The following is a 19961-nucleotide window of genomic DNA, read 5'->3' as shown; positions in this document are numbered from 1 at the left end:
CATCATAGCATTACAAACAGTCGTCGGAAATACAAAACAAAAATAAATTATCGAAAAGGATATAAAATTATGAAGAGTTACAGTAGTAGTGAGCAGGGCGGGTGTTGCCTATCAAGAGCTGACAAATTCTAACCGACTTCGCTCGCTATGAGTTTGCTTTGTGTTTTTTTAAAGGATCGTATTTACTACCTTATACTTCTACACAAGGAAGGTATGATGACATGCGGATTCGTTTTGATTTTGTGTTTTCCGTTTTTATATTACTTTACTTCGTAAAAACTGCCACAGTGACTATTAAGACCATATCAAAGCATCTTCATAGCAAGGCTGTTTTTATTTTATAAGACAGCTGACAAAGCTGATCCAACATCATGCAAATTCTACTTGATAAACAACAAAGTATTTAATACATATATGTAAAATGGGATATATTCATGGCAAATCTGAACAAACATTTTATTCTAAAAGCCGTACAGATATAGATATGTGAATCAAACCTCATATGCTACAGTCACCCAACAATGTGTTGATAATGAATTGGTGTTATCGAATAAAGCAGGATACTTAAAATGTTTAATTCTAGGTAAACGTCAGCAATTATCTAACGCTGCCATGTCAGCACTTCAATATGTATGCTAAAGGGATCAATATGTATGCTAAAAATGGCATTAATTTAGTGATATTGTTATATTTAAACTAACGCATGATTTAAACCAAGTTACACTACCAAATATCATATTCATCCACTTATCTAGTATTTGTTAAGCTAACAAATACAAACTAAATCCAGTTATCTAGTAATTTTAAGCTAGCAAGTGTAATTTTAATCAAGGTAGCTAAATATATTATTCCAAAACACGAATCCAGTAGTATTTGAGCTGGCTAATATGATTTCAATACGGTTATCAAATAAACAAAGAAATATCTCAAATAAGAAACATGATTAATATCTAGTAATACTTAAGGTAGTTCTGCACGTTTGGATCGAACTTTTTTCTACAATGTAGAATTTATTTAAACTTTGATTTTTCGAAACTTCAGAATATACATAGAAAATTCAGCAAATAAAAATGATAGGGTCGTGTGCTTGATTTTTTGCTAGATCATTTTGAAAAATTTGGACATCATGCAATATTTCACAATGGGGGTCTATGGGAAAATCATAATTTCATAACATTTCGCGAATAGAATTTTTTTCCACAATGTAGATTTTGATGAAACTTCTCACAGTGTAAATAAACACATGATCTATGATTGGTGATAATAAAATGTATATGTCGTGTACTTATTTTGAGTGTTTGACATGATTAAAGTGAACCGGACATTTCACGCCAATTTAAGACATTAATTTTGAATATTATTTAACGTGTCATAGTTTCTATCATATTTTGACTTTAGAAATAAAGTAACATTGCATTTAAATTAAATTAACTCCACGGTTGTCATTTAATTCATAAAATGAGTTTCATTTCACGTACGCCGAATCTAGGCTTTATTCTACGTTTTCCGGCTAAATGACGTTACGCCATCACTTCCGGTTTATCAAACGTGCAGAACTACCTTAAGGTGTGGTTAGAATCACCAGGCATTATAAAATGTAATGCCTAGCTGTTTCACTAGGCTAAGTAAACATATGCATCGTTGAATAGAGTAAGTATTATACATCTAAAGTTGCTATAAAGCAGTTATCTAACTCTAAGTAAATATATCAGTGTAAAGTTCAGATTAGCAGTCACAGATAAGGCCATAAATCTAGCAGTAACACATTATGCGATTTTAGAATGTGATCGTCAGTTCTACTTTCTTTCCAACCATTAAAGATGATATTTCTGCAAGGGAAATATGTGATTTGAATAATAGTACATGATAAATTGTCGCACTATATCTAAAACCACATGATCCGCTAGTTCCCATTTAACAAAACTGTGAAATTTTGTCTTGAACAAATTATACCAATCGTTTTATTCCAATGTTATAAAAATCCGTTAAGGGAAAAGTCGATTTTACGTCTTGATTGCACTCTAAGGGAACGGATATCTTCAACCGAATGCATTTCAACATATCCGAAGATTCTGTATACGTCATGACAGGAATGATCTATTATCTGTACAGTTTGAAATTCTAGATGATTTCGCCAGCAATACGCAACTCTTGTTGAGTTGTAGCTCCAACCAACATTTTCTTTCTCGTGAGTAGCATGGTATACCCTGTACCAAATTTTGTCGGTGTAAAGCATGTTTAGGAAATCGTACATATAACTCGTTCCAGGATACGGGGTCTCGACAAAAGCCTCGTATGACATCAGACGGATCCTTTCTGTGTATTTCCTTTGAATGTACCAGTCAAACTTTATATCTTCATATATTCTTGAGCATAACTCCTGGGAATGGTTTTCAACATTGAAAGCTAGTTGTAAATTTCTTTCTACTTTTAACCGCGAGTGAACTATTCCACGCGGATCTCTAACAATATGGATTGCCTTCAAATTTGGCCAATATTCCATCATATCTATCACAGTTTCCATTGATAAACGTGTTGTAGTCACTATTCGATGAGTTCTAGACTTACATAGTTCTTCCAGTTCCTCGATGCACTCTGGCAGAGAAGCAGATCTGGTTTCATTACAGTGCTGAAAGATCACTTTCTTATAAACATGAAGTGTATTTCTCACTAATGCCGCTTTTGACAGCGGGTGTAATTTAGCAAACTGGCAGGTAAATAGCCTGTGAATTGCCGTGAGCATGAAGTCGTGTCTTTCTACGAGTGACATGGGTCTTCTACAAAATACAAAAGAATGCAAACTAACAATTTCAGCTGTATGTAATTGCTATTTATTAAAAGCTTCAAATGGAGTCGCAATATAGTGTATAAATATATTTCTTTAAACAAAACTCTTTATCACTTACATTAGAAGCCATCAACTTTATTGTGTTTTTTTTTCTTCAAAATGTGCACTCTTTATCTGCGTTATAACATATTTGTTTCTTTGGATTTGACATAACGTTAGAAACAACATGTAAAGAAAGGTAATCTATTGTGACATTAGGGGCCTCCGTGACCGAGTGGTTAAGGTTACTGACTTCAAATCACTTGCTCCTCACCGATGTGGGTTCGAGCTTTGCTCGGGGCATTGAATTCTTCGTGTGAGGAAGCCATCAAACCGGCTGACAGAGGTTCCATTGTTCTACCCAGGTGCCCACCCGTGATAAAATAATGCGCGGAGGGGCACCAACATGAGTATCTGGAAATTCGTTATAAGATCTATAATTGTATCGATGTGGCGTTAAACAAAACATATATTGTGACATGAGTACAATTTTAGTTTAAATTAGATGGTCACATGTTGAGATATACTGCAATATTAATTCGATCCATTGAGACTAGAAGTTAAATTGCATATAGCACGCATCATCCTAGTTTTGAAACCTTAATGTTCAGCCTGTATAAAAAAACAACACTGAAACAAGGGTAACAGACATCTTTACTAATAAAATCTATACGAAGATCCATCGATGTGAATGAGTTTACGGAAAGTAAAACACTAGAAAAGCCTTGAGCGCAATTCTTTTGTACAGACACATTGATCAAACAGGACAAGACAAAATAAGAAATTGTAAAAAATGTAACTGCTCTTCAGACGCATCAGTAACAGAAAATTGACCGTATTGCGTAAAAGAAGTAAAATTCTTACCGATACGTGCTGTTTTCAAAGCAAACCAGATTTTCCTTGTAATATCCCTTTGGTAGCAATACCTCTAATGGGTCAGGCATGTAAAAGCTTTCGTCTGCATGGCTCAACAGGCCGCTTATCAGAAAAGAACCAGCACGTCTATAGCTCACAATTATCACAAAAGTAGGATTTGTCAATGATTTTTCTATCTTTAGTTCATCAACATCGTTGTATATATACAAACGTTCTGAAATGAAAATTTATTTTAAGAAAGAAACGGAAGATTGGCGTGTTGTAAAGCTAGTTTGCGAACTATTCCAGGACTGAAGTAAATTTATTACCTATCGTTTTCCAGAATGTTAAAATCATATTGAAGAATTGTATGTCAATAATTTACAAGAACGTATTAAACAAGCGGAAGGAGATGATAGCAAAAAGTAGATCGCAATTGTGAAATAAGGAAAGAGTAATCCATGTTTATGTAGGTTTTATTGGGCAATTCTTTCTGGTTGACAGATTTCTAGGCACACATTGTAAATAATGCTGTTTCTAGTTTGAATACATATATAAACAAAATGTAACATGACCTTGAGTTTATAAATTTTGATACACATGTACATTTTATAATTTTCAGGTCATGTAAGCAGGAGTAAGACTTGGCTGTACCATATTGTGGACCAGGTTTCGTTTCACCGAAGAGAACACATACTGCTTTGTGAGTCGATTTTAACTATATGAACACAGGCTATTTTGTAAAACAATAACTCCATAACATCAGCAGGAGGTATAGATCTATAGAATTACTTACCATCACTAGGGAAGAAGTATTTAAGGATTAAATGTGTTGCGAGAAAAACAAGTACCAACACTATCAGTTTTGCTTTTGTAGACGTTCGTCTTCCACTTCTTTGTTTGTAGCTGTATAAACCGTTGGAAAACCGTCGAGAATACATTTGGGTCTTACTTTAGTTAACCTGTTTTTAAAGAATAGAAAAAGCGTATAAATGACTACAGAAACCGTTATAATTATCAGTGCATGTCACATTCGTAAAAACAGATTCATTACATATTTCTAGTTAAAATGTAAATAGTCTTTACGAGAGTTTGATTTATCTGTTACAGACAAAATACATCCGGCAATAAAGATGAAGCTATTCGGGGTATACATGTTCTCGAAGCCCCGTGTCTTCGAGAAAGAATGAACTTTGTAACAATGCATTTAGGTTTCCTGTAAAGAGAGCAGTAACAGTTTAATAACTGGCCTAGATTGAAATGAAATATTCGCCATTTCTAACAGCATATTGTTCAAAAGAGATGTCGTTAACAGATATTGCGGTAGGTATTTTCCCACCTTGACACATGTTCAATATACATTTTGTTCCCGTGTTTAATGAAATAATAGCTTTTGACGCAAACGAATATCACATTTGTGAAACATGTAATAATAACAAAGAAGAAAATGATCGCTGTGAAAAGTTTATAACATTAATAATAATACAGTGTTCAAAACAGAGAAAAGACAGACCACGAAATGAATTGAATACAATGCTAATTAATTTTCATATATTAGATAATAATATAATAGAGAAAAACCCACCTGTTTAAGAAATTCTTGGCAAGATTACACCATCATTGGTACCTCTTTAGTGATATAGTTTTGATTTCGTTTCCATGGACAAGCCTTTTGCGACAAGATAAAAGAAGGAGTCGCTTAAAGATCTACACGAATTTTTTTCCATGACACTTTTACCACTTTAACTGTTGTGTGCCGTGTCTTTAGAGTACCGAACGAAAATCACCATATTCCTTACTTTCCATATTTATACCTCATGTTTTGTCTATATCAAAATTAATACCATTGATTTCTAACGTTTTCTTTACTTCATGTTTAATGGTATGTCGAGGTTGTAAAGAAAATATGATTTGATACACAATAACAATCAATGAATACTGATACAACTGTTTCAAATGAGCATGATACGCATATGTTGCCTCGTCACATATGTTCAATTAATGTGTTAGACTGCTTGAAACTCAGCCATATAGTTTCTTGTTGATTGTTTTTCTGTTTCGTATCTTACAGCTTGAGTTAAAGGTTTTCTTTACTTTTGTCTGTAATTATTTCTAATTTGTTTCTTGTTAGAGATTTTTTTTCAGTCATATTTTGATTCATACTTCATGGTGGTTATCAATATTGCTGCCATCTCCTATGTCCATAGTCAAATTCTACTGACAAATGTCTGCTGCAACTGCAACAGTTTTTATGACTTAAACGAAATGCATAAATTACATAATATGCATCTGGTAAAACTTGTACAAAATTTATGATTTTGAACAACAAACTTACAAAATATTTATTTCAGTAAACAGCAACAATGGAAGTAAAAGGAATATCATACAAACAAATACACAGAAATATGATTACGAATTAACTAATTAACTAAAACGTAAATAAATAATAAAAATACTCGATAAGTAGAAATAAGATATAGTTAGCCGGACAAGCCTATATCTTTAAAAGGATTTCTCTCTATCTGTTCTGGGGGCTTTATCTTATTCTGTCGCTCTGGTCAGAGCGCTTTGTGTCTGTACTAGTAGAGTATGATTTCCGCGATCTGTGTCTATTTAAAGCGCCTTTGAACGTGTTTATTATGAAAAGGGCGCGATATAAATCTGGTTTTATAATAATAATAATAATGATAATAATAATAATAATAATAATAATAATGATAATAACAATAATGATAATGATAATAATAATATTATTTTAACAGATTTATATAGCGCCCTTTTCATGACAAACACGTTCAAAGGCGCTTTATAGCAACTGCAGCCACACAGGGCGCGAAATCATCCTCTACTGGTACAGACACAGAGCGATCTGACCAGAGGGACAGAGTGAGATAAAGCCCCCAAAACAGACAGAGAGAATTTTTAGATACAGACGTGTCCGGCTAACTTATCTAGCATTTTTCGAATAGACAGTCTGGTTCTTTAACGTGCCCGGTGTATAGCACCGATACACGCGACGCCGTCTTTCCTAGGAAGAACCAGTACAGTCCTCTAGTGAGGTGGGAGACACCCAAGAACATCTCAGAAATTTCCAGTGCCTGGAACGGGATTCGAACCCCGGACCTCTAGATTCACAGCAAGCGTGTTACCACTAGACCACCGGCCCACCTAATATATAGTTAGAGTAAAAAATAAGATTGCCATTAAATCAGAAAAATGCCTTAAATCTATGATGTGTGTTAAAAATGACATAAATAAACGAAGAACTTCTGTCCAGTTAAACTTGTCATAGATGTAACCTATGATAGGGAGTAGCATGCCCCGAGCAGCCACTCAGCCTCAATTGATGTATTGTTCTAATATCAATCTTGTTACAAAAAGTCACATGCCTTAAGCAGCCTGAATGTGTTTGTTCCCTGACTGGCTGCTTTCTACAGGTTTCACTGTATACTGTTGTTATAATGTACAACACGTTTGCAAATTTTAGTGCATGGATATTCGTAAAACCACCCAGCCCAACCACCAAGTAACAATATAATGAATGTCTAAAATGCTTTTTTGTTATTTGTTTAAATGATACCTTTAAGGCTTTTAGGCATTACTTGTGTACAAAGCAACTTAACCAAGAATACACTAGGTATCTCTGCAAAATTTATCCATTACCTCAACCGTTTGAAAACTCAAATGTCTTCGCCGTCGATGTGCACCTCTTGTCAAATTAAAACGGGACATTTTATAGAAATCTCTTTTAACCATGTTTTGAATGTTAGTATACACCCAGAACCAAACCTTTTCCGTATAGAGAAACATGTCCAGAAATTCATATAGATAACCCGCTGCGGAGAATGGGGATTCTGCCAAAGCCTCTAATGACACGAGTTTCAGTCTCCTTGGATACTTTGTTTGTAAACGACGAACAAATTGTACATCATCATTCATCCAGGAACATAAGTTAGATGAATAGCTCTTAACATCGTTATCCGTTGTAGAATATTCTGTTTCATGTATTACTGCGCGAGGATCCTGGACTATATGGACTATTTTCAAGTTTGACCATAGTTCCATCATATTATTTACAATTTCCATTGATAATTGTATTGTCATTATAACACGATGTGTCTTTGACCTGCATAATCGTTCCATCTCTTCGATACATTCCGCTGATTTCCATGAGGGTTCGCTACTACAGTACTGGAAAGGTACTCTGTTATGATACATTTCTAGAATGTTCTGCATAGATTCTGGGTGAAGGTTTGAGAACTTGCAAGTAAATAGCCTATAGAAGGTGTGAATTACAAACTCTTCTTGTTCTGTTTGAGACTGAGGTGGTCTGGAAAAAATGGAAATAGAAACGTGACAAAAATATCTTGCAATAAAAATATACAAAATGTCTTTTGAACTATATCTGACACCAATCTATAGAAGCAAATAAAATTAGATCATTTAAACCCTTCTAAAAACATACTCATGGACTTTATCTACAAGGCCGCATGGTATTCTAAATACCCAGTAAGAAATTAAGACATACATCAAAAGTACTTTAAAATATTGTGGCAACCAGCCTTTTTCGTCGTACAAATACGTAACATGCACGGTGTCCATAATACGGCTCACCATTTATATTTGTGAAAGTTCCATACGGCTTTTAATTTCATGTTAAATACAGCTGTCCAAACAGATGATATACATAATTGTTTGCTATTTTCAGTAATATACATTAACATTCACAGTTAGAGCCATAAAAGGAGGTAACCAAAACCAATCAGTTCAAACAAACGTTCTATTATATACATCAATATCAAAACCTTTGATAAATTTAAGAGGAAATAGTTATCGAAAATAGAATTTAACAACATATTTATATTTTTTTTTAATTCATTTTGAAAAAAAATTGGCAGCCACATTTCAAATAAAGGCAACATTAGCGTCTAAAATAACTGTTATAATGTTAAAAAACATTAACACACTTTCAAGCACATTTTATTTACTCTGTATTTACTTATTGCTTGACTTAATACAGCATATACATGAGCAGTACTTGACTATTATACGTAATAAACTTTATATATAATATGGGGGAAATTACAGAGCCAAATATTGCACGCGGTTGGTGTTATTATTACCAAAATATAGTTGTCTTATATAGCGTGTACAGTAAAACCTGCTTTAGCGGTCACCTCTACTAAGCAACCAACCTGTCTTAAGCAGCCAGTGTTTCATTTCACAAAATGGTCATTCATTATATTAATTACCTGCATTAAGCAGCCACTTGCAGTAAGCCACCACTTTTTCCCACTCCCTTGGCTGGCTGCTTAAGACAGGTTTTACTGTATTTCTAAGCCAAAACATCTTTATACCACAATACTACTTCGAAAGCAAGCACATGCTGTTAGAATGATACAAATAAGAATGTCACGCAGAACGGTTTGTAATTATATAAGATTATTAAGTCTAAACGTCTTCCATAAGATGTTTAATAGTTGTTTTTTCTCGCACGTATGTTTTGTCACCACATCCCCATAGTTTTCTTCTTAGACAGTTCAAAGATCTCCTAAAATCCTTTAGAATGTGCCATCATTGACCACAGATTAATCGGACTTACAAAAAGGTCATGCAACAATGATTACCTAGTTTTTCTTTTTATTTTCTTCTATCAAAACTATTGAAGTGAAACACAAAGTGAAACATACAATTGAATTCAAACCAATCTTTTGCCATTTTGACTGCACGGATCTTGTTTTACCATTACTAAGTTTGTAAAAAATATAGTGATTTTTGACTAAATATAATTTGAAAACAGAACTTGATTAATTGAAAATCAGTGTTCAAGAAAATAATTATTGTAGACTCAGCTTAATTCGTATACAAGTGTTAGGGGTCCAGCAGAAGAGTACTCGATATTTTTTAACAAAATATGACAACGTTATAATAAATACTTATTACCGACAGGTGTTGTTATTAAAGCAGACCAAATGTTTCTTGTAATAGCCATCAGGTAACAGCATCTTCAGTGGTTCAGACACGTAAAAGCTTTCCTGAGCATAACTCACAACATCTCGTGACCAGACGGAGGCAGAGTCGCTGTAACCCACTAGAAGCACTAATGTTGCAGGTTTATCCGATTCACGCAGTTGCACTTCGTCCTTGTCTGACAACATATAAAATGTATCTAGAATGATAACAATCTTAAACGATAATAGACAGAAATCCCATCAGATTATGTCACATATGTAATGAAACTATAGAAATAGAGACAGACTAATCAAAATGCAAAATTGACAGCTTTTATTGATTGTTTTATTTATTCCAACGGTAGATTTTCTTTATTTTGCATAGGTATGATCAAAATTTATTCATTGCAGAACATATAATAATTTTAGCTTCTGTTTACAGTATCAGAAGTATTTAGATGGAAATATTTTACCTCAATATACATAACAAGAGCTGTCACTATTGGTGACAGATGCCCCCGAAGCATGCCCAAGAATGCTACAGTTGTCTGCGCAAAAAAATAATCGTGACCTTGACCTTGACCCAAGAGACCCGGTTCATAAGCGTGACACACTTTCTCAATATGGTTAACGTATGTGTCAAATTATTTTCAAATCCCTTGATAAATGGCAGAGTTATTGACAAGACAAGAAATATCTTTGACTTCTAAGAGTGATCTTGACCTTGGAGGTAGGGGTCTGGGTCTTGCGCCTGACACGGCGTCTCATTATGGTAAACATTTATGCCAAGTCATTTCAAAACACATTCATTGATGGCAGAGTTATGAACCAAACACGAAACAGACCCTCTTAACTTTTAACCTCTAAGTGTGACCTTGACCTTTGAGGTAGGGTTCTGAGTCTTGCGCATGATGCATAATCTCAATACATGTATAAGGAAAATTTATGCCAAGTAATTTTAAAAGCCCTTCATCAATGGCAGATTTATGGACCGGACACGAAACAGACCTTGTAAACATTTGACTTCTAAGTGTGACCTTGACCTTGAAGCTAGGGGTCTGGGTCTTGCGCCTGACACGGCGTCTCATTATGGTAAACATTTATGCCAAGTCATTTCAAAACACCTTCATTGATGGCAGAGTTATGAACCAAACACGAAACAGACCCTCTTAACTTTTAACCTCTAAGTGTGACCTTGACCTTTGAGGTAGGGTTCTGAGTCTTGCGCATGACACGTCGTCTCATTATGGTGAAAATTTATGCCAAGTTATTTTAAAATCCGTTTGGATGGCATAGTTACAGCCCGGAAAAGAATTTACACGGACGCACGCACGCACAGACACACACACGGACGGATAGACAGTGCGATTTTAGTATGATTGTCCACCTTCGGGGGCATAAAAATGTCCGACATTACGAAATGTGACTAAATATATTTCAAAATACTTACCATTATTTGACAGACTGTATTCGAAAATCAGGAATGAGATAGCAATAACAAACATTGAAAGAACAACATTCAGACGTCTTCTCTTTCCGCCTCCTTTGGAATACCCGCCTGTGTCTTTAGAGCGCATTTCGTATGAAATATCAATAATTGTGTGTTATCTTCAACAAAGTGAAGCCTTTTCATTGAAAAGGGATATCATTACGGTAAAAGCATGAACAGTCAAACCAGTCTTTAAAGATCACCCATGTGGCATTAAAAGAAGTCTTTATTGGCAGGTGGTCCTTAATCACAGGTTAAACGACACTGTAAATGTTAAAATAGAAAACAAAACCAGTGGTCTTTAATGCGAGAGGTCTCTGTTCAGAGGGGTGGTCTTTTGCACAACTTTAACTGTATTCGTTTCCTTTGATTAAAAACGTTTTGAGTAACTTTAACTTTATAGTATTCTGCAAAAAAATAAAAAAAAAAATATTCCTGAAAAACTAACCACTAGTAAACTGAAAGAAGTGCTTAGAGCTTAAAGACATGTTGCTTTGTTCTGGTTTGTTGCCTATTCAAAGAACTATACGAAATAAATTAAAAGTAGAATAATTGTTATCAGCCTAAATGGAAGTGAGTTCGTCTTTCCAAAAAACAAACCAACACCGTTGCTTTGATATGATATTAGCGAGGTTTACTTCTACACGTGCATATGTACTAGTAACTCAAGAATATTCCCGTGTGTCATAATAACTCCAATGTCTTTACCAAATTGATAATCTACATGTAAATCGCTGCTCATTTTGTGGAGTAAGAATAAGTAATATCCACAAACACTTTCAGTTAAACATATCTAAACTGTAAACAGAGAAATAACGAAAGCGGACAAATCATGGCACAGATTTGTATATTTACATGAACTGAACATTTACAATGGTTTTTCATACAAATCAACTGCCATGTAAATTATGAAATTAAACCTCTGTTACATTTTTGCACGAATTAGTAGCATTAATATTTGGTTCGCTGTCAATTAACTCTTCGTTAGAATTTGTATCCGATACAAATAAGCCATTCACTAAGATACACTGTAACGGCGAAGAATATGTATGTGGACAAGAATTGATTTAAGAATTGATCAACAACCAACAAGTAAATGTATGCATACAACACGTTTTTCAGAAATTATATAGCTGTGTTTTTAATTGCTCGATTTTCCCGACCGATTTTGTTCTCAACCAAACTTCTTATTTCCATTTTTAAAAGGAAACAAAGGGAAACAGTTATGATAAAAATATGCCCGAAATGATGTACTGTTTAATATAGTCTTTCAAAAGTCAACAAGTGCATTGTGCTCTATATACGCATAATCATGAGTAAAAATGAAAACATAATTGAGCCGTGCCATGGGAAAACCAACATAGTGGGTGTGCGACCAGCATGGATCCAGACCAGCCTGCGCATCCGCGCAGTCTGGTCAGGATCCATCCTGTTCGCTAACAGTTTCTCCAATTCCAATAGGCTTTAAAAGCGAACAGCATGGAGCCTGACCAGACTGCGCGGATGCGCAGGCTGGTCTGGATCCATGCTGGTCGCAAACCAACTATGTTGGTTTTCTCATGGCATGGCTCAATTGCATGATTGGAGCCTTACTCGAGGCGTTGAATTCAAATACCTAAAGTGTTCTATAAACAAGCTTACATGGTTATACGGAATCTCGGTGGTGATTAGGCGTATAATTAAATACATTGTTTGTGTCAAAAACGCAAAGACTGCTGTACACATTAAAAGGCAGGGAAAGCCTGATAATAAGTTAATGTCATATGGAAGCTAATCTCAATCATTTCATACCGCTGAAAGAATTTTTAAAATCGAGCAACAATTGAAAAAGATATGGCTGTTTGAGATTTAAGAAAATGGCCGATCATGGAGGCAGCCATTTTAGTGTGTTAATGACGTCATTTACATACTGCTGAATTTTTTATTTAGCAAATAACCTTTTGAATAGATTTATTTTATATATTTCGTGAGTGTAAGATTTAAAACATGGTAATTTCTTTCATTATAACTGGAAAAAGTGGAGAAATTATTTTACAGAAATAAGTAAACACAATTCAAATACGTATCTAAATGTTGATAAATCCGCCATGTTATTTTTTTTGTTGCCATGGAAACAAAGTGGCCGCAATTTTCATCAAATATTTAAATGCTCATAACTGTCTCATTTTTTAAGCCGATTTTGAAAATTCTTTCACTACTTTAACTGATTAAAGAGTCCTAGAAGATAGAATTATCATGAGAACAACATTGCCTTTCCCTTTAACTCACGGGTTTATATAAACATCATTAAACAACTTAAACTGGAGCAGATCATATACCAACAATAACATCTTACATTGTATACCGGTATATTAATTATGCTTTCATTGCTATAACTATACAGCCATTTACTTAACGCTGTGAATGTAACGTTTCTAAGCATGTTACCTTTGTAACAATTTACAAATATACACGTATACTACACCCGGATTAACAAGTACTGGATTCAGAAATGGCAACATATATTAACAAATGGTCAACAAAAAGAGAAAAAAAGACACACGCATTACGATATATAAATTTTAATGACACTGCATCAAAGAAAGTACATAATAATTACATTACAAATGTATATTTTTATCATTATCCAGATAGGAAATGAAAACCATTTCAAAGATATGTCAAATTATTGTCCTGACAAGAATGTCTTGTGGCTGTCATCTCATATTTTGTGGTAAGTGGCATACCATATTATGTAGCATATTCGGTAATAACTATTCAAGCTCATGGCCGCTGAAAAATATGTATCATATACTAGACACGTGTGTGTTCAGTATCGATTCCTAATAAAGCGTTTAACAATTCAAACAGTAAACACAGAAAATGCATGCATCCCAAACAAAATGATCAATTACCGTTAACATTATATAAACAATCTAATAAAATGAATAAAATAAAATATTTTAACAGACGAAACGAAATTCCCATTGTCAAAACCATCCAATAAGTCTTATCTCAAAGTTTCCCACTTAGGAATCTAGATGCAAAAAGAGTAAGACCATTTTAACACTTTCATTTCATCCAAGTATCTACATACAAACGACTAAATGATAGGCAAGGTCGTACCAATTTTCTATTCGCATCTGGTATCTAGATGAGCATATCACTATTGTTACCACCTCATGTACATTTTACTCCATTGTTATTTCTTGTGGATAATGTACCTATGGATATCTTATTCTATTTCTGACCCCTTATCGATATTTTGCCCTGTTGTAACACCTTTTGAATATTTTCCTTATCGTTAAAACCTGATGAAAATATTGCATTACATAGATGCTGTACCTTAGCGTTGTTTTACTCTGTTGTTACTTTCTTCTGGCTATTTTACTCTACTCTGTTACCACATTACGGATATTTTACAATTTTGTTACGGTAACCACTTTGTTGATATTTTAATCTGCTACTACACCTTATGACTATTTTACTTTGGTAGTGTTACTTCCTAATGGATATTTTACTTTGTTGTTACCATGTTATGGATATTCTACTCCAGTGATATACCTGATGGATATTTTATTGTATTGTTACCATCTTATTGACATTTTATTCCATTATTAATTGGTAACAAGTCACGGACGTTTTGCTCTATGGATATTCTACACTATTTGTTACTTCCTAGTGGTTATGTTACCAGCTTATGGATTTTATATTCCATTGATATACCTGATGGATAATTAACTCCATTGTTACCAGTTTATTGACATTTTGCTCTATCTGGATACACGTCACGTACGTCATTTACGATATTGTTACACATTATGGGTGGTTAATATACCATTTTGTTACGAGGTTTTGATATTTTACTCTATTGTTACCATCTTAAAGATATTGTTCTCCATTGTTACATCTTATTAATTTTATCCTGTTCATATTTAACTCTACTTTTACACACTTTATCGTTACAATTTTATCGATATTCTACAGTATTGTTACCACCTCAAATGTTACTTTATTGTTAATATATTATGAATATTTTATTACCATCTAATTGATATTTAACTCTATAGCTTATTGTTATCTTATAATAATCATCCCTATGGATACCGTCTTCCTAGATTAAAATAGACCTACTATCAAAAGCAATGACACATACAGTAATTCAGAAAAAAACAACTAAATTTACAATTGGAAGAACATGGCAGATCGGCTTCCTCAGGTACATATCCTTACTCTGACTGGAATGATTTTAATAATATGTTGGTCTGAACATAAGAATATGACCAAAGTTTGTTGATCCCATCTATAACAAATGGTATACGATATGGAATTGAACTCAGGCATACTATGGTAAATCGTGTTTCTGTGTAATTGAAACATATCCTGTAGATTGTAGTTTCCTCCTCTCTATACAGCGGTTACGTCGTTTTACCTTAATTCATTAAACACATCTAGCCGGATATAGTTCCTAATGAAGCTAAACCTAATCTGTAATTACTCTTCTCTTCGTACATTTTCCAGTCAGATCCTTATATAAAATTCGTATTACAGATAGCCTTCGATTCTATCAACTTTTTTCCGGGTTCGAATTGTTTCAGAGCGAAGGTCTTCTTCTGATTTTAAAGGAATATAACCAAGAGCCTTATAAACGTGCGCGCACGAAAGATCAACCTCCTGGGATTTATGATAGTCTATATTAGTCCGCCATCGATTAGCAACTTTGGTTGAATTGAATCGCACTGTGGCATAATAGTGGGTTTCACTCTCATTTTTATTTCTCATACTGTTGTACACCCAAAACCATGTTTTCTCTCTAAAGAGAATATTAAGAAAGTCATAAACATATCCGGTGGCAGCGTAAGGAGAATCGGCAAGCGCCTCGTATGAAACGATTATAAGCCGGCCTGGATATTTCCTCTGGATATACCAGTCATATTTTATATCCTCATACATTCTTGTACACATATCAGCCGAATGAATCACAGAGCTTACGGCCATCTGGAAATCCGCCCCTCGCATCCGTGAATATGTCATTGCACGGGGATCTCGTACTAAGTGAACGACTTTCAAATTAGGCCATAACTCTATCATATTACTTACAAGTTCCATTGTTACCCTTATCGTTTTTACAATGCGATGAGTCTTGGACATACATATTCTTTCCAACTCTTTGATACAGAAATACGATGTATACGAATTAAAGTCTTTACAATGTGTAAAAGTGCCTGGGTGCATTCGTACTTGGTGTCTCACCAAAATCTCTTGAGAAAATAAATGGAGTTTTGAAAACTGACAGGTGAACACTCTATGAATCGTTGTTATCATAAAGTCATGTCTCTCCATCAGTGACAATGGTTTTCTGCAATAAGAAAGCAATATATCTTATTCGATCTGATAATGTAAACCTAGAAATATTCGTGAGGTATTAATTTTAGCTCATTCTGCCTTATTGATTATTTCGAGTAAGTTATAACTTTTACTGGAGATATTACGGAATGCTTGAAGATAAAACCTCGTGTTTTTTAGACATTTTTACATAAATTTCGTAATTATTTTTGTCACGCGAACTTTTCTGATATTACAATTGGCATTGTGTAAGTGTTAACAAAATTACAAGCCCCGCTGTGAGAAAATCAACGTAGGCCTTTGAGACCAGAATGGATCTAAATCAGCCTACAGTCTGATCTAAATCCACAGTGTTACCTTATCAGTTGCACAAAAGTGTTGAAATTGATAAAGGAACAGCATGGATGTGAAGAGAGCTGTACACTGATCTGGATTACTGTGGCGCTCAATTATAAAAAAATCAATTATATTTGCAAATGTAGGTCAGAGGACAGAATACGTAGAGTCGATCATAAATGTATTCATATTATTTACACGTATATACGTCTCAGATTTTAGAGTTGCAGTTTGCGCTAGCGCCGTTCAAAAACATGTCTTTGCTAATGGATGAGTTTTAAATTATTTGTTGATCGCGTAAATTGTCTTGAGGAGTAATCCAGTAGGTTTCATTTACGAAAAGGAGAAGTTTCTAATGGCCACATATCAATTGATACAAGCCATACATAGTGTTAAAGGAAAGTATGAACGTACTATAAAAAATCATTTACCTGTAGCTATTGTTATTGAAACATACTAAATTCGATGTGTAATAACCCTCTGCCAATGGTCTCTGCATCGGTTCGAACATGTAAAAGCTTTCTTCTGCTTCACTCAGTATCTCGCCCAGCCACGATGATCCAGAACGAGCATAGCCAACAATCATCACAAATGTGGCAGACAATTCAGCTTTTTCTAACTGCAGCTCCTCCTTGTCAGAATATACGTAGAGATCATCTGAAAATGATAAACAAACATGACCTTTTTGATAGATATAACAAGTTTTTCGACTTGTCATTATGTGTATATGGGGATCCGATGTGAGGTTTGCATTATTTCGTTTCATGTTTATTTCTGTTTTGGCTCTGAAGAAAACCTACAACTTCCAGCTTGATATGAGCACTTCGTTGTTAAGAAAAATAATAATAACATAACAAGATAAAAAATAATGCATAGCCTCAAAGCCGAAGTCGTAAACAAATGTGGAGGACGAATGATTTCAGACACAATGTCTTTTATCAAATCGTCACGGAGAACATATACCCCACCAGGGGATCCGTAGATCGGCACTCTCCCTTTCGAGTTAAGCGGGCGGTCTTCCGAGGTAATATATATGTCATCCACAACGTATAAATGTTGAAAATACATACCTTCATTTGTATAAATATAGTCTATCGCCATATGTGTAAAACCGAGGGCAAACACTAGAACTATCAACCTTGACCTAGTTTTCATTGCCATTGTCTGTTGCCACATATACCAACATAAACTGTACGAAGACATTCGTAGATAATGCCATAAATATAGTCCTGTTGAAGAAAGTTAATACCATTAACAATACAATTATATATTTCCAGTATAACAGATTGAACTGCGTAGTTAGTAAGTAAATGGCTTTATTCTAGTATTTCTTTACTTTAGCTGAGCACCAAGTGATTATGAGGAGCTTTTCCAATCGTTGGACGTCCATCATCCACAATCTATTTAAAGATTATCTCCTGTTATACTGCTAAGCCAATGTCAACCAAACCTCACAGAAAAACGTCTTTTGTGGCCCCTTTGATATTCCTTCAAATTTAGGTCTTCTATAAATAAATCTGACAGTGATGGCAATTAAAAGAAAAAACATGTAAAAGTCTTTTCTCAGACACTGCTTGCCAAATTCTAAAAAAAATAATTGGTGGCTCTATTGCCAGGTAAATTTGTTAAAAAGAATGATCGCGAGGGGTAAATGCTAGTTTTCAACATATGGCTCTGACCCTCTATCGAATTCCTTCAAGTCATGTTTATTTGGTCTTGTTTTTTTCTTATATAGATATAAAGAAACTGTAAATACCTTCGCCTTTAAAACCGCTAGTCCTAGTTTAGAATAATTTCTCTAAATTACTATATGTGTGATATTCTACCAAATTCCTCTTTGTTTAGTAACATGGCCCATAGAGAGATTTTATTTGGAATTTATTAGAATCTATTAGGATTTTTCTTGTCAAAAAAAACAGCTGTCTAGATTTTAAAATAATTTCATACATATTGTCCTTCGGTCCTAACAGGACAATACTGAAAACCTATGAAGTCTTAAACAGATTACAAGTGTTTCTTGTCAAACCCATGATAAAGCCCAGAAACATGTATTTCCAATGGACGCCTTAGCTAGTTAATAAAACTCATATTTTCATCAACAAACATTTATCTGAAAAACATATATACGTACTCCATCTGTGTATTCCATTTTTCCATTCGTTTGCTTTAACACGTAGTTTTTCACTAATTATAAGACCAATAGTATACAGTCTTTCCTTACTGCACATTGTCTGCATTTAAACTCAATGTTTAAGTTAATAATTTATATTTATGATTAAGAAAACAAAATATAATCACTGAAAGGTATGAAACTTTAAAACAATTTTACGTTAGTGTAGCTAAGGTTAAACATATTGCGAGTCATTTATTCTGTATACCACAAGTGTCCACTAATTCAATGAATCGCAAAATGAGCAGAATTGTCTCGCGATATATTTGTATTTAAAATCTATATTTTAGTAAAATATGTTTAGATACTTACGAGAAGGGCATATCAACAAGTATTGATTTTACTTCACCACTCATGAATCAATGCTAGTCTCACAAAAACCTCACATATGTTGCATTGTGGCATGTTTTCTTTTAATAAGTTACACATTCTCAATTTCTCATAACGATTTCCATTTCTCCTGGACCAACCTAATCAATTACTTTTCATTATAATCTGTACATGTGTAACATGTAATAGTTGCTGTTACAAATAGCCCTACGTTTCATAAAAGGTTTATGACTGAAAAAACAAAACAACATCATCAAAATGGTAAAATAGCTTTTTGGACTTAAAATGTAATGCCTACTAACAATAAAATCTTCTAAAAGTTTCTAAACCTTCTTAATACCGGTCAGAATTTCGAAATAGTCGTTTTTGATCTGCTTCGCTTTTGCGATCTGGTCTAGACATTTCAATAACTAACGTTGAATTCTATGTATCGTTTTAGAAATACTCTCTTTTCATCCTAAGCCACTTACGAAAGTGCGGGGTTTTGATAGAGCTAAAATGCACCTCGTTTGGTTCTAAATCAGAAGCAAAACCACAATATGATCTCTTCTGCAGCATTAAATATACTTAATGTTTATTCGTTACCTTTTAAAGCCGTTAAACACTGTTTGCTATCAATGAACGCGACGGATTATAGATTGTACGTCCCATTCGTTTGGTCACTTCGCCTTTTAATGT

General features: G+C 34.1%; 3 protein-coding genes across 4 annotated transcripts; all 3 read right to left on the bottom strand.

Moving 5' to 3' along the window:
- Positions 1–1730: 1730 nt before the first annotated feature.
- On the bottom strand, positions 1731–6203 carry LOC128550778 (uncharacterized). Its single transcript, XM_053530528.1, has 4 exons — positions 5268–6203; positions 4479–4644; positions 3692–3917; positions 1731–2777 (listed from the first exon to the last, which is right to left on the bottom strand). The coding sequence occupies exons 2-4, from the start codon at positions 4621–4623 to the stop codon at positions 1973–1975; spliced, it is 1176 nt and encodes a 391-aa protein (XP_053386503.1). The 5' UTR covers positions 4624–4644; positions 5268–6203; the 3' UTR covers positions 1731–1972.
- A 126-nt stretch (positions 6204–6329) lies between these two features.
- LOC128550786 (uncharacterized) lies at positions 6330–12133 on the bottom strand. Its single transcript, XM_053530554.1, has 3 exons — positions 11084–12133; positions 9626–9830; positions 6330–8012 (listed from the first exon to the last, which is right to left on the bottom strand). The coding sequence occupies exons 1-3, from the start codon at positions 11208–11210 to the stop codon at positions 7316–7318; spliced, it is 1029 nt and encodes a 342-aa protein (XP_053386529.1). The 5' UTR covers positions 11211–12133; the 3' UTR covers positions 6330–7315.
- Positions 12134–13667: 1534 nt separating this feature from the next.
- LOC128550678 (carbohydrate sulfotransferase 4-like) lies at positions 13668–19520 on the bottom strand. Of its 2 annotated transcripts, none has more exons than XM_053530188.1 (4): positions 19266–19520; positions 17854–18012; positions 17215–17440; positions 13668–16460 (listed from the first exon to the last, which is right to left on the bottom strand). In XM_053530188.1, exons 2-4 carry the CDS (start codon positions 17984–17986, stop codon positions 15647–15649), a joined length of 1173 nt encoding a protein of 390 aa, XP_053386163.1. In that variant the 5' UTR covers positions 17987–18012; positions 19266–19520; the 3' UTR covers positions 13668–15646. The 2 variants fall into 2 exon arrangements, with proteins under 2 accessions (XP_053386163.1, XP_053386162.1); XM_053530187.1 differs by lacking the exon at positions 19266–19520 and adding an exon at positions 18915–19234.
- Positions 19521–19961: the final 441 nt, after the last annotated feature.

The sequence above is a fragment of the Mercenaria mercenaria genome, chromosome 18 (genome assembly GCF_021730395.1).
Source record: "Mercenaria mercenaria strain notata chromosome 18, MADL_Memer_1, whole genome shotgun sequence".
In the NCBI taxonomy this organism is placed as follows: Eukaryota; Metazoa; Mollusca; class Bivalvia; order Venerida; family Veneridae; genus Mercenaria; species Mercenaria mercenaria.
The sequence above is the reverse complement of the archived record's forward strand: the minus strand, read 5'-3'. Positions and strand labels throughout refer to the sequence as shown.